The sequence below is a fragment of the Barbus barbus genome, assembly GCF_936440315.1.
Source record: "Barbus barbus genome assembly, chromosome: 3".
Classification (NCBI taxonomy): domain Eukaryota; kingdom Metazoa; phylum Chordata; class Actinopteri; order Cypriniformes; family Cyprinidae; genus Barbus; species Barbus barbus.
In genome coordinates, this window is record NC_136731.1 from 37,847,263 (window position 1) to 37,874,058 (window position 26,796).

The 26,796-nt window shown below is 38.2% G+C and overlaps 1 protein-coding gene across 3 annotated transcripts; it reads left to right on the forward strand.

The window, feature by feature from the left end:
- Positions 1-1,996: 1,996 nt before the first annotated feature.
- On the forward strand, positions 1,997-25,782 carry LOC306857915 (serine/threonine-protein kinase tousled-like 2). Of its 3 annotated transcripts, XM_079398189.1 has the most exons (28): positions 1,997-2,170; positions 2,737-2,825; positions 3,162-3,388; positions 3,754-3,803; positions 3,891-3,951; positions 4,054-4,193; positions 6,914-7,020; positions 7,603-7,668; positions 10,402-10,484; positions 12,967-13,038; positions 14,169-14,235; positions 14,392-14,435; positions 14,565-14,663; positions 16,309-16,416; positions 16,512-16,604; positions 17,013-17,123; positions 17,298-17,434; positions 18,996-19,148; positions 19,233-19,299; positions 19,387-19,484; positions 19,616-19,697; positions 19,970-20,061; positions 20,556-20,645; positions 20,867-21,036; positions 21,152-21,287; positions 21,447-21,558; positions 21,660-21,767; positions 24,290-25,778. In XM_079398189.1, the coding sequence occupies exons 1-28, from the start codon at positions 2,010-2,012 to the stop codon at positions 24,461-24,463; spliced, it is 2,997 nt and encodes a 998-aa protein (XP_079254315.1). In that variant the 5' UTR covers positions 1,997-2,009; the 3' UTR covers positions 24,464-25,778. The 3 variants fall into 3 exon arrangements, with proteins under 3 accessions (XP_079254315.1, XP_079254314.1, XP_079254313.1); XM_079398188.1 differs by lacking the exons at positions 1,997-2,170; positions 2,737-2,825; positions 3,162-3,388; ... (3 more) ...; positions 6,914-7,020; positions 7,603-7,668 and adding exons at positions 8,742-8,880; positions 9,079-9,518; XM_079398187.1 differs by lacking the exons at positions 1,997-2,170; positions 2,737-2,825; positions 3,162-3,388; ... (3 more) ...; positions 6,914-7,020; positions 7,603-7,668 and adding an exon at positions 8,912-9,518 and having other exon boundaries at positions 24,290-25,782.
- Positions 25,783-26,796: the final 1,014 nt, after the last annotated feature.

Genomic DNA, 26,796 nt, shown 5'->3' on the forward strand with positions numbered 1-26,796 from the left:
ATTACTTCTGGATTATTGTGATGTTTTTATCATCCGATTGGACTCTCATTCTGACGGCACCCATTCACTACAGAGGATCCATTGATGAGCAAGTATTTACTTTTATTTTTGGTGCAATAATCCAACAGGCCTTTACTTTTTAGGCTATCAAAGTTTTATACATTTAAGTAAGTTGAGAACAAAAAACTAATCAAAACAAAAAAACAGACTTGTTTTGGAACATAAAAAAGTCACTCATATATTGTACAAATTCACGTTATAATAAAGAGGAAGTAAATAATACCCTAAATGTTTTTAGTGATAATCCTTTCCCTACACTGTAAAAGAATCAGATGAGAGGAAAGAAGTGGGTGAGAGAGAATCCGGCGGCATGAAGTTGTCAGATATTATTTAGAGACACTCTGCTCATAATCCCTCATTGTCATCTGTCATTCCTGGTCTATTTTTTGTCCTAAGGGTCCTGATGTCATGGTGGTCTCTCTATGACTGGTGCTGTCCTGTTGCTGGGGCTGCTTTCACTCATGTGGAAACTGTTCATGACTGCTGTGAATATGCCAAGTTTGAAGAGGAGAAGTGGGGACTGTCATATTCCAGTCAGGCACAGATAATGATCAACTGCATTCCATGTCTCTATCAATCGAAAGTGGGTTCATTAATGCATAAAGTGTCAAAGCCCATAGAGCAAAGATTTTTTGAAAGAAAAGACGCTCTACGACTTGGCATGAATATGAAGAATGACCGCCTTGTAATGCATGAAGTGTCAGTAAACACTTTTATTGCTTGCAGGCTTAGTTTGACACATTCTTGCATATATACACTGCAGCTGCCACTGAAACTTTTGTTGCCATAGATACAAGACATGCACTTGCTTCTGGAGTTTCGCTGAACTCTTCTGGAAATGTTGTTTCCATGGCAGCAGGAGGTTCTCTGGTGCTGTGGTGATGTCTTAAAATCTATTAATAGCTCTGTTGGTTGTGTGTGTATATATATATATATATATATATATATATGCATGTGTGTATGTGATGCCATCTAGGAAACCCCAACATATGGTGGCAGCAGTTGATATACTGATGTTAATTTTCTGTGAATTAATAGCATTTAATTCTGTAAATTGTTACATGGGTTATTCCTGTTGAGCTCTGTTCTTTTATTTCTATAAAAGTATATAGGCCTACCAAACTTTCAGAAATATATTCTGATCAAACTCAGGCACTTATAAGTTTTCTTAGTTATAGTTTGATTATATGCACAATGGAAAATAAAAAGATACCCAACACGAAATGTAAACATCAAAAAATTATACATGAAATTATATATATATATATATATATATATATATGTGTGTGTGTGTGTGTGTGTGTGTGTGTGAAAAAAAAATGAATCTGTGAAATGGATGCCAGTTAAAACAATTTTCCCAAGAAAGCATGCTTTGTTTGAAAATGTTGATTAGAGTAAGAAAAATAAAGAGACATCTGAAATATATTAATAAATGACCAGAAGCCAGTTGTTAGATGCTAATGCCACCACTGAAACCAAAAATGGCAAAAATAATTTAAGTTTACCCCATAACTCAATTTAATTGTGGTATTGTGATAAAAGAAAAATAATATTATTATTAATAATAAATAATAATGTTTATTAGTTCATAATATCATATATGAGCTAATAAATAATTAGTTCATATATGATTCTGTATTTTAAATGTTATGAGTTTTGTGAGTGTCGCAAGTTATCCAATATATTATATCAGAGAATATTACAATTTTACTTCATTTTCATATGAAGATGATGCTTATGCTTATGTTTTATGCCATATATTTTGGTTTGTTTTTTAGTTCTCCCTGTGTGTCACCGGTAAAGTAAATAAAAGTTTAAAAAAAAAGAAAAAAAAAACCCTGTCGCAACGGAGTGAAAATGTCTGGAGAATGGTCGACAGGTGGCGTTATTTCCTGAACTGGGAGGAGACACTGGCACTGAACAGCCATGTGCATCCGGTTCGCGTGATCATGGCGGCGGCTGCTGCTATTGCTGCTGGACCTTCTTCCTCCGCAGAAAACATGCCAGAAACTGATGGAGCCACAGAGAGTGCCGCCGAGGCCCAGAAACGACCGCAGTTCGGCACTCGCTTCCTCACAGACCCGCGGCAGGTGTTTCAGCACAACGCGTGGTGTGTTATTAGACTGGCTGTCTGCCTCATTCACTCACTCCTGACACTTTCTGACCGTGCTGTCAGCTTGCCACTCACTCTGTCTGGACATTTCGAAAGGATTATCAAGGTTTTTAGAGCCTTATAAGGTGTTTCCAAGCTAAATTCACCAAGTAGCTATTTAGAGGAGTCTTTCTCCTAAGTAACACCAGAGGAGGAAATGCGTGTGTAGTACAGAAATAACTGCATAGTACCAACCTGGAAAACAGACTGTGTTAAAATTACGAGTGCGATTTTTATTTATTATTTATTTATTGAAAAGTAATAATGAAATTACGGGAATATACATTATTCTGTGTGTGTTCAATGAAATGTTTAATTAGCTATGAATTTGTTCAATGGGTATATACTGTGTGTAAATGTTCACCTAATAAAAAAAATATTATTATTATTATTGTTAATTAACTCACAGTGATCACAAACGATTGGAAAACTAAAAACTCCAAAAAGTGCCATAAAGCATTGATTAGCTGTAGCTTCTGTATGTGATGTAGAACAGAACTGTTAAATGATATTTCCTCCTGTAGGGATAATGTGGAGTGGTCAGCAGAACAGGAGGAGGCTGCACAGAAGAAGGTGCAGGAAAACAGTCAACCTCTCCCGGCAGAGAAACAAGGTTCATCCATCTACTGCCTACATTTGCTTTATAGTAAAAATGTAATGATATGTGTACATACAATTAAATTAAGCTATAAATAGACAGTTGTTCCTGATCAAACTCTGTATCCAGTGTTAGTTTATTATTATTTATGTACTGTTACTATTTTAAATTAGCTTTTATTTGTATACTTTCGCTATTAATTTAAATTGTTAAAATGTGCTTTTGACATTCTGTTTAGCTTTATTTTTGTTTTAGTTCAGTAGATCACCTACTTGCTTACAAAGGCATGCTGTTTGAATTCATCCTTTTTTGGGGGGTGCTAAATTTTCTCTTTGTTTGTATCTCCGTCAGAAGAGTTTGACAACAGGGCCAATGAGTACTGGAACGATTTCTACACCATTCATGAGAACCGCTTCTTCAAGGATCGCCATTGGCTGTTTACAGAGTTTCCTGAGCTGGCTCCTCAACAAAAGCCTCCACGAGACTCTGAGGAGAATCTATTAAATGGTGAAGATGTTCCCTCGACTCACACTGGCACTGAATTTCCTGGAGCCTCTGCATCCTATCGCATCCTGGAGGTGATTTTTTTTTTTTTAAATATGGTAGAAAACATTTAAAAGGATTGTTCACCCAAAAATCCTGTCATATTATTTACTTGCTCTCATTTTCATTCTGGCATCGACCACAAAAGGAGATATTTTTGAGAAACATGAAATACACTGAAAGTGAAAGGTGACCAGTGGCAGCTGTACTCACCATTCACTTTAATTATATGGAATAAGAGTAAGTAAAGGATGATGGTTTTAATTTTTGGGTCAACTGTTCTGTTATGGAAACCCTTGATGAAAATGAAAGCCTTGTCAGTAGCAAACCCCAGCCTCTGAATATGCTCATTCTCTCGTGTGTGTGTGTGTGTGTGTGTGTGTGTTTTGGGGGTCTTTAGGTGGGCTGTGGAGTAGGCAATACAGTATTTCCCATCTTAAAAACCAACAAGTGAGTCCAGATATAAACCAACCAGACCTGTCCACAGTGTTTGCCACTCACATAGGTGAAATAACTTATTTTATTTTTGCTTTACAGTGACCCAGGACTCTTTGTTTGCTGTTGTGATTTTTCTAGCACGGCTGTTGACCTTGTCAGAGTAAGTGACAGGAAGCTTCATTATCGTTTTTTTAACTAAGAAATCTGCGTTCTGTATTTATAGCTGATCTTTATGCATGTTTCAACATGTTTTTTTTGGCAGTCAAATCCTGAATATGACCCGTCACGCTGTCATGCGTTCGTCCATGATATGAGTGATGCATCTGCAGAGTATCCAATACCAGATCACAGCCTGGACGTCGTTGTGCTCATATTTGTGCTGTCCGCCCTGCATCCTCAGAAGTGAGTGTTAATGACACTGTGGGTGAGCAGTGACGAATAAAATCAAGCACAAAACCTTTAAAAGAGTGCTTCTTAACTAAAAGAACTTTCCCAGTAAGTCTTAAAATTATTAAATTAAGTTATACTAATTAAAAAAATCTGTTAAAAAGATAAACTGACATATTTTCTATGTATTTTTATTACAACACAAACACCAGAAGCAGTGGTCGACCGAAATATTGACACTACGGTCGACCGAAATATGACAATATTTCATGACTGCACAGTTCTATCTAATAGGGATAGAAGTCTGTCAAATAATTAGATAGAATGTTAAACAAGGGAATTTAAAGGTAGAAAGTATTGTAACGATTACTTTTAGATCATTAGTAATAGTAAAGCAAACATAATACTTTCTCGTTAATCATCAGCATCCAACAAATACGCATTCATTTAAACAGATCTTTGAATGTCTAATAATAACCATTTAATTTCACAAACCTTGCAGACTTGAATCTATCTGTGAGATCTTGTGAAGTGTGCGTTTGTATCCTGCATGATTGCGTGTTCTCTGCGTGACGGTCGGTCCATGTGAACTGAATGCAAAATGAGTGTCACCTCATTATTTAATTAAAAAAATAAAATTCTCAATGCACACAAACATCCCAGATTACTGAGATGCCTGTTGGTTACAGTGTTTACTTCTTTTTTTATTTATATATATTTTTAAATATTTCTTTATTTGTGAAAAATGCTGTAATAGGATTAGAGAATCAAGTAGTTGTCATCTAAAGTATAAGGCTATTTATTTTACAGATTTATCATTTTCAAATTATTTCAAATTTCTTAAATATTAGTTATAATAAATAAAAATGATATATATCGGCCATCGGACACCCTGCTATATATATATATATATATATATGTCTCATCTGTGATAATATCGTATTTGTTGTTTTAACGTTGTGCGATTTTGACACTATCGATTATTTAGCAAAAACCATTCAAAAGACCCCACAGAGTGCACGCATATATTATGTGAAGTCTAGACTAGTGTGTATATACATTTAGAGTGCGTTGCATTAATCAGTTTATTAAAATGCATTTAGAATGATCACAAATTCAAGACATGGAGGCAGAAAATGTATATATTTATACCACTTCATATAGCCTATAGTTAATCAATTTCACACAAAGAATGCTGTTTTTTTCCAAACTTTTTTTTTTTTACACCTGTTCAATAAACAAGAAGTTAATTAAGTGAAGTGAAGTGACATATACTGCCAAGTATGGTGACCCATACTCTGAATTCGTGCTCTGCATTTAACCCATCCAACGTGCACACACACAGCAGTGAACACACACACACCGTGAACACACACCCGGAGCAGTGGGCAGCCATTTACGCTGCGGCGCCCGGGGAGCAGTTGGGGGTTCGATGCCTTGCTCAAGGGCACCTCAGTCGTGGTATTGAGGGTATTGAGGGTGAAGAGAGCGCTGTACATTCACTCCCCCCACCTACAATCCCTTCTGGCCCGAGACTCGAACCCGCAACCTTTTGATTACGAGTCCAACTCTCTAACCATTAGGCCACGACTGCCCCTTAAGATAATTTTTTTACGGAGCCCCTTAGAGCTCATGGTGGTGGAAAAATTTCGGGGTGGGAGGAAAAAATATTTTTCAAATCTTTTGCGTTCCCTCGCAAAACTTTGCGTTCTCTCGCAAAGATGCTTTGCGTTCTCAAGATGCGAGAGAACGCTAAAGATTTGAAAAAATATTTTTTCCTCCCATCCCGAAATCTTTCCACCACCATGAGCTCTAAGGGGCTCCGTAGGTTTTAGACACCATATTTCTTAGAGCTCATGGTGGTGGAAAGATTTCGGGGTGGGTGAAAAAAATTCGGGGTGGGAGGAAAAAATATTTTCAAATCTTTTGCGTTCCCTCGCAAAACTTTGCGTTCTCTCGCAAATATGTTAGCGTTTTGCGAGGGAAAGCAAACATCTTTGCGAGGGAACGCAAACAGTTTTGCGAGGGAACGCAAAAGATTTAAAAAATATTTTTTTCATCCACCCCAAAATCTTTCCACCACCATGAGCTCTAAGGGGCTCCGCAGTTTTGCATCTATGAACAAATGACTGTTTAGTTCTTGAATGAATCAATGTTTAACAGTGACTTGCTGCCACCTACTGGCGGTTTAATTTCACTTTCAAAATATCTTTTATTATTTAAATAATTTCAAATATCAGCATTCAGCGTTTTATGTTTAATACATCAAAACATTATTTATGCATTTGTAACTGCAGGTTAAAAGCATTCATGTCCTGCATTAAACTGTGTGTAAACGCATCTAAATGCCACTTCAGATGTAGCTTCTGTGTTTCCTCTGCATTGCAAAGATGAATTATGCTGATACTGATTTCATTTGCTTGATAACAGCCCAAATGTCTTATTATTATAATTCACTGATTAAATGTAAGAATTTGACTCTAAAGATAATGGAGATTTTTAGAAAAAACCTTTATAAAGGTAAAAATGCCCATAAAATGTAAAAAAAAAAAAAAATCTTACTGGAAAAGATAAATTTCTATCAGTGTGAACTGACCACCACACAGCATATGAAGAATATCAAAAACTTTAATGCAGTAATCTGTCTGCATTATCCCTTGCATATTATTATCTGCTCTCTTGATGTTGACTACTAGTACTAACAATCTATGAACTACTTAATCCGTCTCTTTCAGGATGCAGAACTGTATTAATAGATTAGCACGACTGCTGAAACCTGGAGGAGTGTTGTTATTGAGAGACTATGGCCGCTATGACATGGCACAGCTTCGTTTCAAAAAAGGTAGATGATGCACCCATGTGAAAAGTCTGTCTTTCAAGATCATTTTTCAAAAGAAAATCTGTAGGTCATGTCTGGATTGCAGTTGGTTGTCTTGCATTGTGTTTGAAACACTTGGAAATGCACAAAGCAAAAGTGTCTGTTTACATATTTCGCTGACCAAAAAGTCAGTATGGCATTTTTAATCTCATAATACAATGATTTTTATTACGCCAAACTTTGGAGGAGTTAATTTTTAAGATGAACCCAAAGAAACTTTAACAATTGTTATCATAAGTACTTTAGGGCTGTTAAATGATTAATTCTATATAATTCACATTCTATATAAATATAAATATTTTATATCTAAAACATTTTTCTTAAGTATATACATGCATGTGTGTGTTCATATATACATATAATATGTACATATTTGATTACTCATGATTAATCATTTGACAGCCCTAAAAAAAAGTCTAATAATCAGTCTTTAATTTTTTTTCTTTAATTTATTGAAATGTTTGCATTTATTGTATTGTTTGCGTTTAGCTGATATGGCAATAACCTTAAATACAACAAAAACTTGCTTGCTCTTTTCTTTATCAGGCAGGTGCTTGTCTGAAAATTTCTACGTTAGAGGAGATGGAACACGCGTCTACTTTTTCACACAAGGTAAATGCACATTTAGACTTGCATTCTACACTTATGTAATAAAAACGCTATTTGATGAGTACACTTTGGTTGCACTATGTGCCATGAAAAAGTAATTATGAAATAATACTAAATTAAAAGGATGCCACACATTTACAGGGTTTCTTGTCTGAATTTTGTCATTTTCCTCTAGATGAGCTGCATGATCTGTTCTCCAATGCCGGCCTGGAGAAGGTGCAGAACATGGTGGACCGGCGCCTACAGGTGAACAGAGGAAAACAGCTGACTATGTACAGAGTCTGGGTACAGTGCAAGTATCGCAAGGTCCTGGCGCCCACATAGAATCAAGACTTCTTATTTGGAGAGATCGAGAACATCTGGGCTGAACCATAAGGATATTGTGATTTGGTTGTTTTAAAGATGATGGACAGGTCACAACACCATGGAGGATCGCAGTGCTGACACATGTGACCTGTATGAGACGCAATCTTACGCAGCGTACTTGGGAATGTTGACGGAGGACAAGTGTTCCCATGATGCACTTGAGGACTTGACACTTTCTGTGTATCACACTGAGTGATGGTTTTAAGGACTTTTTTTAAACTTATAAATAAACCACATGCTGTATTAAAACAAAGCCTCTCTGACTATCGTTTTATTTTTCCCTCTGTTTTCTCATTTATCAGCTACCAAGCTAATATATGGCTCTTTAATGAATTATTATTGTTCATTTTGGGATCACTAAATAAAGCTTAATTTCAGCATGTATGGAAAAGCTGAAAATATCAGGGATCGCTGCAAACTGGATAAATGTAAATTAATAAATCAAATGTGAACTTCCACTTTTAGTCATCAGGCTATTTTATTAAAAGTGACTCCTGCTTGATTGTAGTCAATACATTTTCATTATACCTTTATTTACATTTTGCGCATGCTTTGATATGTGGTACCAATAGAGATAATAATCATTTCTGTCCTTTCATCTAAACAATCACAATAATACAGGACAATCTGAGTCACTGTCCACTTTTTTTCCATTTCAGGTTTTATAGGCTTTATTTCATAATATTTGACTGGGCAAAAAACTTGCCCACAGTATAGTAGGCAATATTTTATTTAATAAAGCTGCATGTGCTCTGCTTTAAACCCTATAATAAAAACAGAGAAAAAATATTAATTGACTTTTCCTTTCATTGATAAGTGTTTGCTAGTGGATATGGGCGTGGTTGAAAGGTATGTCTTGCACAATCTCACGAGAAAATATGAGATTTACCGATTATTGTTTACATTGTAAAAAAAAATGAGAACCGAACCGAATCTGATTTCGCTAACCTGATTTGGAAAAGGATTTTTTCATCTACATCACCTAATCTTTGTAAAAGGAGATTTTTAGGGTGGAACGGAATTTAAAGAGCCGATTTATCATTCCAGGACTTGATCCCGGTTCGGTGCTGCTGACCCAGAGCTGCGAAGACAAACAAGAGAAACTAAATATCTCCACACGGGACAGCAGTTAACTAACTTCGAAGCGAATACCGTCATTTCGGATAGGAATTCGTTAGGTGCGGATCTGCAGCGAAGTACCACATGCCTCAGATCTGGTAGAACATAGATATCGCAGAAGGCCAGCGGAGAAAAGCGGGTTCGGGAGATCAAGGCCTCGGAGGTCTCGCAGTCCTCGGACTACGGTAGGACGCGGAGCTGGCGTCCTCTAGCGACACAGCAGGCACCGAGCGCAGGCGAGGGTCGGGGATTCGGCTGAGGCCTAGCGCTGAGATGTCAGGCTGAGACGGGAGACCAGAGGAGGAGAACGGTCGAAGAAAAGAGATCAGATAAAACGGCAAGAGGGAGAAAAGACCCCTATAAAACAGGTACAAAGACAAATGTGGCAGTTTAAGGAGGCTAGCAGAAGAATTTGCAGGGCAGTGTAGAAACGACAGACAATAGAAGCAAAACCCAGGGGTACGTTAAAGAGATACTGAGACGGTATTTAGTTTCTTTTGTTTTCTTTGTCCTTTAAAACGTTGTTTCTTCCGATTTTCTGTAAGTTATCCGTTATTTCAATCAATCGCATACATCTAATGATGGAGCCAGAATGATAACTTATTAACCCAGGCCAATTCATCATGTTATCCTGAAATTATATACAATATGCTGGAACAAGCGATTACAGATTCCATTGAATTAGGTGTTTAAATCATGTTGGACGTGCAACGGATGAGATTTAACTAACACATAAATCGGTGGTTGCTCTAACGTTGTGTAGTTTGGTTGGCTGGTTAGTTAGGAAGTGTATATAACGTTAGAGTTGTTCAGGTAACATTGTGCATGTTTTTTTTTCTTTCTCCTCAGCCACTTTCTCAGATCATATTAACCATAGTGTGTGATTTTGCACTGGTAGCAGTTGTTTTCTGGTCAAACACAAGTCTGATTGATTGAAAATCAATGTTTCTTTGTTAAATGCACTGCAGGTCACGTGTTGCATGTGGTTTGATATGAATTGATCTGTGAAGATCTTGCATGATCATGGTGATTTCTCTCAGGCTGTCTATAGGATATGGCTTCAGGTGGGAGTGAGTTAATGACTGAATGAGTGGTGGTAGGGAGGCTGAGTAATGAATCTATCTCAGAATGCGCTCGAAAACATGTATTGGGGACACATGACTCGACATGTCACACGCATTACTGTCCCATCAATCTGTCAGCATCACTATGGCTACATAATGTCATTCACACTCTTCCTCTCTCTTGCAGCCATGATGGAGGAATTGCACAGCTTGGATCCTCGCAGGCAGGAGCTTCTGGAGGCCCGTTTCACAGGAGTCGGAGTTGCCAAGGTCTGTCTGGTCTCTAAAGCCCCTTTCACACAGAGATTCCCGGAAAATACACGGGTAATGTGTTCCGGCAATTGTTCCCGGATCGTTCGATTTTGGATCATTCACACTGCCAGTGATTTTCCTGGAATCTGTGCGTGCGTTCACACACAACCCGTAAAGATCCCGTAAAGACACGTGCCATTTCATGTGACGTGTACAGGTGCTGGTCATAAAATTTGAATATCATGAAAAAGTTGATTTTATTTCAGTAATACCATTCAAAAAGTGAAACTTGTATATTAGATTCATTCATTACACACAGACTGATATATTTCAAATGTTTATTTCCTTTAATTTTTATGATTATAACTGACAACTAATGAATGTGGTTGCGTTCACACAGAAGGCACTCCGGCAATTTTCCGGGACCAACGTGCAGTGTGAAAGGGGCTTAACTGATATATTTCTGCCCCCATTTCTATTTGTTTATGATAATCAGTCTTTCCTGCACATACATTCTCACATTAGACCTCATCTATTGGTATGTCGTCTTCACTCATTCATGTGTTTGTCTAGTCCCTGGGCCTGTCTTTCATGCATTGTTACATGTCAAGTTCATTTTTTCCTCCTGCTTTTGCCCAGTTGTTACTGTCATTTTCTACGAAAGCTCATGCTTGTCATTTCAATTAGCTTTTTGGATAAAAAAAAAAAGAGGAGATTTTAGCTGCAGGGTTAGGGCAGTGTTCCATATAATGTTGCAACTAAATACATTTTTCATGGAAAGATTGCAAACGGAATTAAATTGGTCATTTATCCAAAAAAGCAAAAATAAAGTCTCGGTAGTTGTATTTATGTTGAATAATTAGGTTGGTAATTGAATTGGGTGTGCTTTTCTCAACTGATAAATTAATGACTAAAAAAAAAGTTATTTGGCAACAAGTGAAATACCTCTTGGTATTTCAGCCCAAAAAATACACAATATTTATTCACTGTAAATTGCATCCACACAGCTAACAAGTTTACCTGTTGTAGTTTATTCACATTGTCTGCACAAAATAGACACATGCAATTGTAGAAATGCTAATAAATGACGTTAGCTACATTCCCATGCACCCAAACAATCTGTTAGTAATCGGATTGATGGCTCAGTCAGATTGAAAAGCCTTAATCAATGTGATTGGGATTGATCTGAATGGAGTTACGATTGGATTGAAATGGGTGGTGTGGACCTGAAATAATCTTTGTTTACATACAAATACGCATGTGGGAAGTTGTGGCCTAATGGTTAGAGAGTCGGACTCGTAATCTAAAGGTTGTGGGTTCGAGTCTCGGGCCAGCAGGGATTGTAGGTGGGGGGAGTGAATGTCCAGCGCTCTCCACCCTCAATACCACGACTGAGGTGCCCCCTGTTGTGTGCAAGCATTATAGAAAACTCCAAAAAGACCCTAGATATCTATGTGCATTTGCTGTATGCGTCTTTGAGGAAACGTTTTGGATCAGTTCCGAGCACAAGGACAACGATTTGTCAGTTTTTCAGTGTTAGATGATGTTCATTGGTCACTGCCATGGCCAAGAGAGTCCACTCCACTGTCTGGGCAACGTGGGATGTTTTTAGAAGGACCTTCTACTCAGCATCTGTTTGGTTTGATCTGAGAAATTTTAACCACTGAATTGATTGAAAGAACTATCAGTAGGTGAGCAGCACGGGGGTGTTTATCGCTGTGTTATTGGATTGTGCAGGGTTTTAGCCTGACCTGACCAGCATCTGTCACTCTTTCTCTCTGAATCTCATTGCATGTTTAGCTCAGAGCAGGAAGGCTTTATTTACACAAGCGTTATTTGAGTTACCAAAGGCTTATTAATAACATGCTTATCAAACTGAGATAATGATTCAAAAACTGTTGTGCGCACACATGCAACTATTTCTCACAGAACTAGAGCTACATTTGTTGGTATTTTTTGTTAATTTCTTCAACCAAACCATGAAACCCTTTTTAGTTTTAGATAATTAGGGTAATTCACCTCTAGGTCAAGAGAGAGAGTTAGAGGCAGAATTAGGAAGGAATTAGTGTTTGAAATCGGAAAGAGAGACTGACATCACATTGATTGGGGAAATTTGCAATCTGTGACTTTTTTTTGTTGTTGTTGTTGTTGTGCTGATTAAATGTGAAAATCCATTAGCTTAAATATTAAATAATAAAAGGTTCTTTCTAAGGTGATTTTCAAAGTCAACAGATTTAATTGCATATCGAAACTTACTAAAAAAGCTAAATTAAAAAGAAATTATTTAGAATATGCACAAGTGAATATTTCATGATGTATTGCATGTTTATTGCATATTTTTATCCATTTTAATGCTTCATACACAATCGCCAATAACTGTAATAACAACAAAATGGCTTTTATGCATTTCAGTTTTATTTTCACAGAACTGAAGACTTCTAGCACCGATCTATCCTTCAGGAAATGCAAATCCTGTTATCTGTTGTCTTCCTCTCTGCAGGGTTCTGGACACAACGAGTCGTCTAACCAGAGCTTATGTAGCGTGGGCTCCCTCAGTGACAAAGAGCTGGAGGTTAGTACACATCTGAAGCTCAAACAGTTGTTCAGTCACTAAAGTGTTTCTCTTTCTGATGTGTTTCCCGTTGACAGTCAGGGAGGTCCAGCTCGGTGTTCTAATGTTGTAGTCGGCGTCATGTTTTATTTATTTCACCCAGGGTGTTTGGTTGGAAAGACTTGTTTTTTTTTGTTTTTCCACTTCTGGATTTAGTGGCTCCTCTCTTTAATATTTGGCATCTGGATGTTGTTAATCAGTGAAATGCACATCTGTAATTGTTTACTTGTGTTGCACTCAGACAAAGGTTAGGTTTGTAATTTCTGGCCAGATAGTTTCAACGAATGACATTTCAAGAATAATGACCCTGTCTGCCATTGGTCAGACGAACAGACAGTACGGCATTATGGTCAAACAGAAAGAAGCACAGCATTTACATATTTCTGAAAATGTATTTTTAACAAAGTAATAATCTGATTATTGTTGTCCACTTTAGAGTTGTAACATCATTAAGCCTGACTAAAGGCTTCTAGAACAATATATCTATAAAACAATAACTTTAATAAAGTCCACATCAGCAGCTGATAACATTCTGTTTATACTAACCACCTACTACAATTATGATATCTGATGGCTCTTAGATGAATTCTGATTGGCTGTCAGTGTTTTTTATTTATTGCTTATCAGCTGGGGGAAAAAAATCCTAAAATTATTCCTGCAATCTTGTTTCGATGTCTTAATCATTATAGCTGTGATGTGGACTTGTCTATTCTCATAGAATTCGATTATTAAAACAATTGCCAATTATAAGTCCTTTTATTTTTTTTAGACCCGATGCAATAAAAAAGAATATGAAGAACAAGAAACCATGTTGTTCAAAAACAGTATTACCAGACATCGCAAACTAAATCATGTGCGGTTTATTTAAAACGGGCAGACATGCAGAGTTTGTTGTCTCTGCAGTCTTTGGATGTTGTTGTCCAGTCCTTCAGGTTGTATGAGCTCGTATTCTCTAACATTTCAATGGAAACCTCTGGAATGAATGGGGTTGTGGAATGAGGGGAAGTCATGGATTCTTGCGTTTGCCTGGCAGCTTACAAACCCGCCCTCTCTCACTTTCTTTCAATCCCTCCCTCTCTCTTCCTACTCAGACCCCAGAGAAGAAATCTAATGACCAGAGAACACGTAAAAGGAAAGGAGACCCTTTTGACAACCAGGGTGAGTTTGAGCATCATTCATAACACTGTGTTGTGAATGATGCTGAATGCACTGGTTCTCAGCAGGTGTATGTTGCGTCTTTTGTTTATCACAATGACTATGAAATTTTTTTTTTGTTGTTTTTTTATTGTTGTTTGTTTTGTTTTTTTACCCTAGGCAAAGGAGGAGGGAGAGGACATAAAATTAGTGATTATTTTGAGGTAGGCCCATGTAGTTCGTTCATTCTGTTTTTAGTATCCATTTGATCCCCCATTCTGGGTTAAATTTTGTTTTCATACACATTTTTTTCTGATTTAACTTCAAAGTCATTTGAACATGTTTGTGTGTAGTTTGCGGGGGGTAGTGGTACTGGTACCAGTCCAGCTCGTGGCATTCCGCCAGTGGCACGGTCCTCTCCACAGCACTCTCTCTCAAACCCTCCTGCTGCCGTGAGTCTCTTTCTTACTGCCAAACCTCTCGTTACCTCTTGTTGCTATAACTATTAAAGGGATAGTTCACCCAAATATGTGAATTGTCAAATACTCACCATCATGTTGTTCCAAACTCATCAGACCTAGGTTAATCATCTATACACAAATTAAAATATTTTTAATGAAACCTGAGGTTTCTGTCCCTCCATTTTAAAGTCCAATTAATCAAAACTTAGAAGATCCAGAAGTGTCATAAAGGCATTGTTAAATTTATTCATATGTATCAAGTAGTTTCATGAATATTTAAGTTTGTGTTTTAAAGGTTAAGTCTCATGGGGGTGAGTAAATGATGACAGCATTTTCATTTTTGGGTGACCTATCTTTTGATCGATGTTATGTCAGTTTTGCTATATATATATACAGTGGAATGTTCAACTTGTTCTGTGCAACTTGCATTTGGGCAGTAAAAACAGCATTGTGAATGATGTTCCGCAGCAATAAAAACTAAAGATAATTGAAAAAATGAAACGATAGGGATACATGTTGTGCGCATTGCAAATTGTATACTGCTGTAGCTGATGCTTAGATGGCAAGTGATTGCTGTAGCTGTGTATAAGCAGTTCAATACAAGGATTATAATCATAGGAGTTACATTTGTTCATTTACTGTCGCAGTAGCTGTAATTATTATAATAAAACATGATTCTAGAGTAGCAGTGCAGAAGGCTGGCAGAAGTGCAAAGTGGCGCTCTTATTAAAGGGTTAGTTCACCCAAAAATGAAAATTCTGTCATTACTCACCCTCATGTCGTTTCAAACCTGTTCATATTCAGAACACAAATTAAGATATTTTTAATGGAATCTGAGAGCTTTCTGATCCTCCATAGACCGCAAGGGTCCTTACATGATCAAGGTCCAGAAACGTAGCAAGGAGATCGCTAAAATAATCCAAGTGACATCAGGGGTTCAACCGTAATTTTATGAAGCTACGAGAATACATTTTGTATGCAAAGAAAACGGTAGTGGGGGAACTATGACGTCACTCTGTAGGCGGATCGGCTTTTAGCATGAAACTGGTTCCCTCGACAAAAAACCAATAGGATTTTTCCATAGGCTTTTGGACAATCGCAAAAAACAAGCTCTGTGTTCAATCATAGTTCATGAAACTTACACGTTTTGTCCATCAAGATAATCTTCACAAAATAATATAACTTTGAATTTTGAAGCCTAAATAAAAGCGCCAGAACTAAAAAGCTAAACTTAATCTATAAACTAACTATTCAGCGTCACGACCGCACTCCTGACAACTTTTTCAAAAAGTAGTTTTTTTACGCACATAAAGTAGTCTCGTAGCTTCGTAGAATTACGGTTGAACCCCTGATGTCACATGGATTATTTTACTGGTCTCCTTGCTACGTTTCTGGACCTTGATCGTGTAAGGACCCTTGCTCTCTATGGAGGGTCTGAGAGCTCTCAGATTTCATAAAAAATATCTTAATTTGTGTTCCGAAGATGAACGGCGGTCTTACAGCTTTGGAACAACATGAGGGTGAGTAATTCATCACAGAATTTTCATTTTTGGGTGAACAATCCTTTTTAACAGTGACCTTTTTGGTTTCATTTTGCGTTCGTTGATGGAAATGTGTTTTTGGTTTTGATTGACAGGTGCAGCAAGGAAGCCCCTCCTCCATTAGCTCAGTAAACGCAGACCACTCGCACTCCTCCTGTTCCCACAAGCCAGCTTCTACACACACTCAGCACCGAGCCACACAGGTAACGCACCCTAAAAAACACACTCGCAGTCTCGCACCTTTGCAGACACTTACAGATCCGCACTTTGACATCCACTATTATTTGCTCCTTCGCAGTCTGAGTTGACAATGGAGAAGTTAGCAGCACTGGAGAGCAGTAAGAGCTCTGATCTGGAGAAGAAAGAAGGACGTATTGACGACCTGCTTAGGGTACGACTTTATTCAGATCAATATTGAAATCTTGAGATGTGGAAACCCTTTTTGTGAATAAAGCCTGTGAAATTTGCACTTCTGATCAAGTAAACACCATTCTTTTGAACTTTCTATTCAATAACGCATCCTAAAAAAATGTATTGCTGTTTCCATAAAAAATATGAAGTAGCACAGCTGTTTTCATATTTATAATAATTAGACCTGTTTCGTGAGCACCAAATCAACATATTAGAATGATTTCTGAAGGATCATGCGACACTGGAGACTGGTGATTATAAGAGACTTCTTTCATAAACAAGAAAAATGAATGACCCCTATTATTTAATGCCCAGAGTTGTGAATTTCACATCAAATGTTTTACTGTTGAGAATACAGTTTTATGTTGGTGTTTTTTGTGTGCCACAGGTAAACTGTGACCTGCGCAGACAGATCGATGAGCAGCAGAAGATGCTGGAACGATGTAAAGAACGACTCAATAAATGTGTGACCATGAGTAAGAAACTGCTAATTGAAAAGGTAAATGTATGTTCGGAGTATATGCAGTGGTAAATGTGTGGTGTTGTGTATGCACATTTAATCTTTTTATAATGATGATGATGATGGATGTGTAGTTTTAATCCAGTTTGAACGGTGTACTGCATGTCCATGGTATCGTTTTCTATAGTTGCTGAATTGTGGGTATGTTTTCAGTCCAAGCAGGAGAAGATTGCATGCAGAGAAAAGAGCATGCAGGACCGGTTACGCCTGGGCCATTTCACCACCGTACGGCACGGAGCCTCATTTACAGAGCAGTGGACAGATGGCTACGCCTTTCAGAATCTAGTCAAGTATGTGAGCTGCACATCCACACTCTCTCAAACTTAAAGGAACACTCCACTTTTTTTGGAAATAGGCTCATTTTAAAACTCGCCTAGAGATAAACAGTTGAGTTTTACCGTTTTTGAATCGATTCAGCCGATCTCCGTGTCTGGCGTTAGCACTTTTAGCTTAGCTTAGCATAGATCATTAAATCTGATTAGACCATTAGCAGTTGGTCATCAAAAATGACTAAAGAGTTCGATAATTGTCCTATTTAAAACTTGTTACATCGTACATTAAGACTGACGGAAAATGAAAAGTTGTGATTTTCTAGGACAGAGGTCCCCAACCACTGGGTCGCCACCCACTACCGGGCCGTGGAAGAATTCCTACCCGGTTGCGGGAACATTCTGGAGAAAATGTGTATAGATATGACGCTCTGACATTGTGCGTAAATGATTGCTCTAATTATTCTGTATTTTCGTTGTATGCGATTTTATATGGAGTAGCAATTTGATTTCATATTGAATTAGTAAATAAAATATTGCTCTGATCTGTCATATAGGCTATTAGGGCAGAAACGGATTGCAGTTGATCTGTGATATACGGACCAGGTCCAGACCCCACCGTTCAGCATGTGATTTGCAGATTAATTTGCCAATTTACACGTTCAAGCTATTTAAAACCACAAGAAGAAGAAACGAAACAGAACTCAATTCGTTACTTGTGCGCTGTACTCGCACACACCCGAAGCGCGCACAAGCATAGAGACATATTTCAGACAGCGCGGCATACCGAGTCATTCCTCTTTCATATTTCCCTGAATTTAAGATACATATGCATGGGGGTTTGCGGTTATGTCGCAATACTCAAAATATTTCTGTTTTAAACCATGAAGGTGAGCCAATGGATATCACACAAGCAACGTGCAAACTTTGCGCAATAGTTATGCCGGTGAACGTCTTAACTTCAGTCGTGCATAAAGTGAAAGTAAAAAAAAATGATAGAGTTTTCTAATGCTGCATTAACGGCGCATATTTTCTAAGAGACGAATCTACTTCAACATGTGCTGATAACACACAATCCTGTGGGAAACACTGGATACGGTACTTTAGTTGGTTTATGTACGCTGTTACAGTTATTATCATGTAGCTAATGCTAGCCTACGTTGTTGGCTTTTCATATTGCTCTGAGCAACTGCCATGCTTCGCTCGTTTACAAGCATGATGTCTCTCGAAGAAAAAAAAAATATTGCGCTCGCCTCGCACGGTCGTAGCTCATTTTCTCATGGGCGGGCAAAGCAGAGAAAGGGGGGGTAACCTCTCCCCGTATGACGACATAAAGGGAATATTCCAGATTGGATCATCTGAGCTTTCATTTTCTCAAAGGCGAAGCAGGATACCCAGGGCTCGGTTTACACCTATCGCCATTTCTAGCCACTGGGGGAACATAGGCAGGCTAGGGGAACTCATATTAATTTTAAAAAACCTCATAAAGTTAAATTTTCATGCCATGGGACCTTTAAGAACTTTTTGAATGACAGTACTTTGAAACAATACGGAAACATAAAATAAAAATGTCTTTGTATAGACAACAAGAGAGAGTCAATGGGCAGAGAGAGGACATAGAAAGGCAAAGGAAACTGCTGATAAAGAAGAAACCGCCCAACGCCAGTCAGACTCCTCCTCCCAACCTAGAACCCAACAAACGCAAGAGCAAGAGCAATGGCGCCGAGAATGAGATGTAAGTTCTTCTGTCATGTCAGGCTTTGAGTAGTTTAGGAATTCAACTTAATTGGATTTTGGCCTAATTTGTTTGTTCGCACAGGTTATCTTTAGCAGAATACCATGAGCAAGAAGAAATCTTCAAACTGAGACTCGGACACCTGAAGAAGGTATTGATATCACATTCGTGTGGTTAAATTTGTGTTGTCATGGAATCGGGTCTTAATGTTTTGGTGTTATCTGTGTGTTTGGGCCAGGAGGAAGCAGAGATTCAAGTGGAGCTGGAACGGTTGGAGCGTGTGCGTAATCTTCACATCCGAGAGCTCAAAAGAATCCACAATGAAGATAACTCCCAGTATGCACTTTCAAAGTTTATTTCCACACTTGTGCCTTTTTTGGTTTCAGTACGGAGTTTATTTTTAGAGGGCTTTTGAGAGTTTTTCAAATGTCTGTGGTAGATTTAAATTACTGTCTCTCCGATTTTAGGTTTAAAGATCATCCCACGCTAAATGACCGTTACTTGCTCTTGCATCTGCTGGGTAGAGGAGGCTTCAGTGAGGTCTATAAGGTAACAGATCTGTGATTGGAAAGAGCGTATGTTTTCATTTAGGGATGTACAAATCTTCATATTTTCATAATCAAGTAGTCTGTGGGTTGACTGGAAGACTTGTAAAATCATGGGACGTTCAAATGGGACGCATTCTTTGTTTCAAAAACAGCTGGCGGGAGTGAAATAAAATGAAAATAGAAGAAGAAAATGAGATAAATTAGTCATCTTCACTAATTGACTAGTCATCCATTCTGGCATATGGTTAGTTTAATTCTGATCTATTTCTCCAGGCCTTTGATTTGACTGAGCAGAGGTACGTGGCTGTGAAGATTCACCAGCTGAATAAGAACTGGAGAGATGAAAAGAAAGAGAACTATCACAAGTGAGCACAAACTCCTTTTCCAGCCTTTTCCATGCATTCCAGAATGCATTATTCTTCCTGAACCAGACTGTGGAAATTGTAAACGTACATCAGCTTTCAAAATATTACTATGAACAGTTTATCTAAATGATGTAATTATGACAGAGCACTTGCTCATTTGCGCATATAATAATGTTCACTCAAATTGGAATTTTCTGTTTACCTTTAAATTTCAAGAAAAAATGTTGGATTAATTTCTGGTATGCATGCGTGCAAAAAGTTTGTAGGCATGCTGTTCAGTTGGTGTACGCCTAATATTTTCACATCAGTTTTTGCTGTTATAAATCCTGATTTGTACCACACCTTTTATACATGAGGCCTCTGATTTGTGGGTTTGACTATAGATTGAAAGGAACTGGGGGGAAAGTTACATGACTGTCAATGCAAAGTTTCTTCAGTGCTATTTATTGGACTGTTTGTTGAATGAAGAATGTTGGTCATGAAATGTTTTATAGGCATGCCTGTCGAGAATATAGGATCCATAAAGAGCTGGACCATCCTAGAATAGTCAAACTGTATGACTACTTCTCCCTGGATACTGACTCGTGAGTATACTTGCTCTTATTGAAATGCGAACACTTTACAAATGATTGTCTCTCATTTGAAGTCCTGTTTCAAGCTTTCAGTCATTTTCCCTAATTTTGTGTTGTTAATTGGAAAGTTTTGCAATCGACATATTTGTTTGGTGCAGTTTTGTTTTCCATTACTTCACTCCTTAAAAGTGGAGGGACGAAAGAAGTCATGTTTTATGTGGGATTGTTTCTAGATTCTGCACTGTTCTGGAGTACTGTGAGGGGAACGATCTGGATTTCTACCTGAAGCAGCACAAGCTAATGTCAGAGAAAGAGGCCCGATCCATCATAATGCAGGTCGTCAATGCTCTCAAGTACTTAAATGAGATCCGCCCACCAATCATCCATTACGACCTCAAACCAGGTATGACATGCACAGACCACTAAACTCTTCTGTACCTAGCCAAGCATGAGAATTGGCACCATTTTAATGGAGTGCAAGACGGGACCGTTGAACACTGATTCTTTTGTTTGTCTAGGTAACATCCTGCTGGTGAATGGCACAGCATGTGGAGAAATAAAAATCACAGACTTTGGGCTGTCCAAGATCATGGACGACGACAACTACGGGGTGGACGGCATGGAGCTGACATCACAGGGGGCGGGGACATACTGGTGAGTGGTCTGTTACTGTTACAGGATTTGTATACTACTTGAATTTGATCAAATGAACTGTGATCTCCCTCAACACAAAATTTATGTAGTTTATGGTTTGAAAGTCTGAATATGCGATATGAGACCAAAATGCAAAACCCTTGCCTTATTGTGCTCCAGGTATCTTCCCCCAGAATGCTTTGTGGTTGGAAAAGAGCCACCTAAGATCTCCAACAAAGTGGACGTTTGGTCAGTTGGGGTCATCTTTTACCAGTGCCTCTATGGGAAGAAGGTAAACACACGTACATGTTCTAACACTAGCGGTGTTGTCACTGTCCGCTGAGATATTAATACTTTCTTTTCTCATCTTTTTATCCTTGCTTCACCTCACAGCCGTTCGGTCATAATCAATCCCAGCAGGACATCCTCCAGGAGAACACTATTCTCAAAGCCACAGAGGTGCAGTTTCCTCCCAAACCAGGAGTCTCACCTGAGGCTAAGGTACTTCTTCAGACAGTTCACTGTTTTCTTTCATGGTGTGATCCCAGAGCTGAGAGGTTTAGTCCCAGGATTGATGAAGTATCGTGAAACAAGGTTTACTGGGCTCCCATCACTCCTTTTTACAATCTTTAGAACTTTTTGGATATTTTTTTTTCCTCTCTTTTCCACATTTGACTATGAATTGTAAGTTCTTTTTTAAGTTCTTTAAATTAGGGGTGTCCCTGACTAAGGATTTATAAATCATGTGTTTGAGGGTGGGGCAAAATGCATTGCCAAGAGTCAAGTCAGACATTCTACAGTCATAATTACGGACGTTAACACACAGGGAAAATGGGTAACGGACACCTCGCAGATACAAAATAATGTTTTATGTTTTGATTAAAAGACTTCACATTAAACATCAATGAAACCCTAAGAATTCACAACATTTTGTTTACAATAGTGCTCTCATTATAACGTTATGTATATGACAGTAGTTGTTAATGTTCTGCATTTGAGCTGTGCGCACTGAAGATGACCAGTAGAATGAAGCATGTAGACCTCCGTGCAGTTGGCATCCCATATGCCATTCGTTTGTGCCGCAAAAACGAACGTTTGTGCTGGTTTGGTGTTTGAGATATTAAACATTCTTTTTTTTTGACCATGTGACATCACTCTCCCACCCCATGTTCCCCAAATCGCTTCAAACCAGCGCAGTTCAGCGCACAAACGCTGGTTTGTGCCGTTAAAACAAACACTGTATCTATTTTCCTTCCTTGGATATAACCAAAATATTTTCGGGAGCTGTTACGTCACTCTCCACCCCAGTTCGTCTAAATTGCACAAAACTGGTGTCGGTCACTGATTATGGAAAGTGAAACTTAAATCTATAGGGGTGGTTGGATTTATTCACGCACGTTAAAATATTTATTTAAAGCTTCTTTATTTTCAGATTCTTATTTACAGCATAATCTTATTAGGGTGTATATTAACTCATTGGGATAAAACCAGTAGTTCTATGTAAAATCAGAGCACCCCCATATAGCCAAAATGGCATGAGATGGTTAGAGAGTCGGACTTGTAATCCAAAGGTTGCGGGTTCGAGTCTCGGGCCAGAAGGGATTGTAGGTGGGGGGAGTGAATGTCCAGCGCTCTCTCCACCCTCAATACCACGACTGAGGTGCCCTTGAGCAAGGCACTGAACCCCCAACTGCTCCCCGGGCGCTGCAGCGTAAATGGCTGCCCACTGCTCCGGGTGTGTGTTCACGGTGTGTGTGTGTTCACTGCTGTGTGTGTGCACGCTGGATGGGTTAAATGCAGAGCACGAATTCCGAGTATGGGTCACCATACTTGGCCGTATGTCACTTCACTTCACTTCACTTCATGATCATAACACCCCACGAATATTCGACTGTAAGAATGGTAGTCAGGTGCATGCTATCGAAGCGTCGAATCATAGACTGTTCGGGGTCACCCCTACTTTAAATTGACATGTATTCATATTTATTGGAATAGTAACATTTTAGTTACACTACCATGCTTTTTAAAATATAAAATATAATTTGGGGTCAGTAAAAAAGTTGTAAAGAAATGAATGCTTTTATTCAGCAAGGACATAATAAACTGATCTAAAGCAGAGACATTTGTTACAAAAAATTCTGTTTCAGATAAATGCTGTTATATTGAACTTTTTCAGCAAATAATTGAAAATTAAAGAAAACTATTTATAATAAATGTTTCTTGAGCACCAAATCGGCATATTGGAAAGGTTTCTGAAGGATCATGTGACACTGAAGACTGGAGTAATGATGCTGAAAAAAATCAGCTTTGCCGTCAAATAAATAAATTACATTTTTATAAAATTTTGAAATTGAAATCAGTGATTTAAAATTGCAATAATATTTCACAATATTACTGTTTCTACTGTATTTTAAACAAATAAATGTAGGCTTGGTGTGCATAAGAGACTTATTTAAAACAAAACAATCTCTGCGTGGATAGTTTAGTAAAAACCTCCCAGTACTATGTTGTTTCACGTTTAATGCATTTGTTATTGTTTTATAATAAGGTTGTCATAAACTCTACTTGCTTTGACTTTTAAACCATTTTCAGGGAAAGAAAAAGTCCAAAACCAAACTTGTATTTCTGATCATTATAAAATGCATGTCTTGCTTGCTGTTTCCCTTCTGTTGCTCTCTTTGTCCCATATTAACCTTTTAGGAAGCAACTTGCTCAACACTAAATGCTGTGCTCACTTTAGTGGCACAGGAAAGGTTGTGGGATTCTGTCATTAATGTGGTTTTGTTGCTAGGAGACTTGTCATAATAATGACTTCGTTTAGTGAGTCAGATTGGCTAATATTTGCTCATGGAACAATAATGTTTATTGTCTGCCTCCTTTAATATAAAACCTGGGTTCTGTATGATTTTTAGATTAATCGCACAAACCCGTCTTCACCTAAAGAACTTCCACACAAGGCTATTGATGCTTTTCTACTGGAATGTAAACTGAACTCTTTCTAATGAGTTTCTTGTCCGCTTCAGGCCTTCATTCGCAGATGCTTGGTGTACCGTAAGGAGGATCGCATCGATGTTCACCAGCTGGCCAGTGATCCCTACCTCCTCCCGCACATTCGCAAGTCAGTGGCCGCCACCGGTAACTCCAGCATGGCCGTCGCCTCCACCTCCAGCTCCTCCAACAGCAGCGCATCAAATTGAGAGCCCCGCCCATCCTTGCTAGTTTTGACCGGAGCAGGCGGTGTGGGACATTCGCATTTTGCCCCGCCCCTCTCTGCAGTGCACTGGAAGGGGTCTCATAACCCTTACCTGCCGAGCAAGGGAGCAGGAGGAAAGGGTAAGAGAGGGGTGGAGACAAAACCACACCCCCTCCACCCTTCTTCCTCTCCCAGGCATCTGGAGGCTTGATTTGTTAGTTTTATTTTATTTTTGGATGGGAGGGGACTAAAAAGCGCCTCAATGAGCAAGCCAGAGCAAGAGGGTGCATTACCTGTGAGAAGGACCGAACTGCAACGGCACAGACCAGTGGAAGAGACTGGTATATGCCCTGCACCCCACAACGCGCACACACACACACACACACACACACACACACATTTATAACGAGGTCAGCTTGAATTTTCTTACATGACAACTCCGTTGATGGGACAAGCCCACTCATATTAATGTACATTCAAGTGTACAATATTCCTAAAGAATCTGGAGACGCTCCCTGCTGACACAAAGCCCGTCCCGGCCCGTCTCTCCTATCGTTTTTTTGCCTCTGGAACAGATCTATGAACTTTTGGAAGCAATACTGTCAGTGGGTTCATTTCAACAATAGTTAACCCTAGTTTAAACGCCTTTCTGAACTGCTGTCAGATCACATAATAATTGCTGAGGCCAAATCGGCATCAGGACCTCTAGGTTAGTTGATCTTCTATGCTGGGAATCAGATGTTTGTACTGTGTGAGAGATGTAATGGACAGGTCTAGCCCAGACGTTTGTCTCTGGAGGCGTTTGTCTGTATGTCCTGCTCACTTTCACCCCTATTCTATGACCAAAGCTGAGCTCTACCAGTAGGTGGTGCTGTTTGACTTGAGTGTTTTATTTTTTCTTTCTGTTTTTGTTCTTTTTGCTTTATGCTGTTATGGAAATGTGTTTTTAGGAAGCATATTCTTTTAGATTTAGCGACACTAACTGATTCCCCCCTCCCTCAGCGCCCCCCCCCCCCCCCCCCCCCAAGTATGTTCTTGCTTCTCATCGTGTCTTTGGATGGAATCTAACGTTGAAAAATGAGATGAAATTAGATTTTATTTTTCATTGATTAATTAAAAGTCTTGTGCCTCACATAGAAACCCACAGACACACATGCATTCAAAAAGGACACGCAGTCATATATGTTTAGGTCTGGTGATACGGCTGATTGCCTGATCCTGTTTTACTGTTTGTGGGAAAGAACTCACTCGAGGGGACGGAGCTAGTTCAGGGGTACAGGGCAGAACTTGGAGCGATCATTAAATACTATTGGTTATTAATACATTGTGTTGTCTGCTTTATTTGTCTTTATATATGGATTGATGTTTACAGATGCTTTCAAAAAAGGTTTGAATTGGCCATTTATAAAAATAGAAATATTTACTAATAACTAATAAAATGGAAAAAGCCCAAAGTTGAAACTTCCAAATTAAATATATATATATATATATATATATATATATATATATATATATATATATATATATATATATATATATATATATATATATATATATATAAAAAGCTAATTCAAAATATTAATAAATACTATAATTGTATAAAAAGAATACTGTACAATTAAAAACAGCTGAGGAACCTAACATTTAGAAATGTTTCATGTAAATTGAAGAATTATATATATATATATATATATATATATATATATATATATAAAAAAAAAGGCTAAAGGCTAAATAGAACTATTATGTATATAAAATATTTAAATGACAAAAGCATAAATTATAAATAATTTTCATAATAAAAATTGTATTCAAAATATTCCTAGCAGGTAGTTTGGCATTGGTAAATTCTTGTTTTTGAGTTAGAATGATCATTTTATCAAAATAAGTCATAGTTGTGTGTTTTAGTAAATTTAGTAATTCAATGTTCCAAATAAATGGTGTCCATTATTAAACATACATAAAGCATTTTGGGCTTTGTTTACTTGCACCTGGTCTGTATCAAAGACCTAACAATGCAAAACCGCAGTGTTTTCATGTCACAGTTCTTGCATGTGAACAAAACTGATTTTTCAAGTTGATTATCAGAGCTGATGAATTCCCAACAGACTTATTGATAACTCGCTGTTTTGAAATGCTCTCAAATGTGGGTTGAGCAGTGTTTCTTTCTGTTATTCGTCTCGCATTCGTTCAGTGGGTGGGATGTACCTGCTTCTGACTTATCCAGGTTGCATCTCACCTCAGGGTATCTGTGTCTGTGTTTTCCTTCCAGCTCCTCAGCAAAGCTGGATTTGCAGTATTTATCAGGTGTATGCCAAGATGTGCAACTGCACCCAC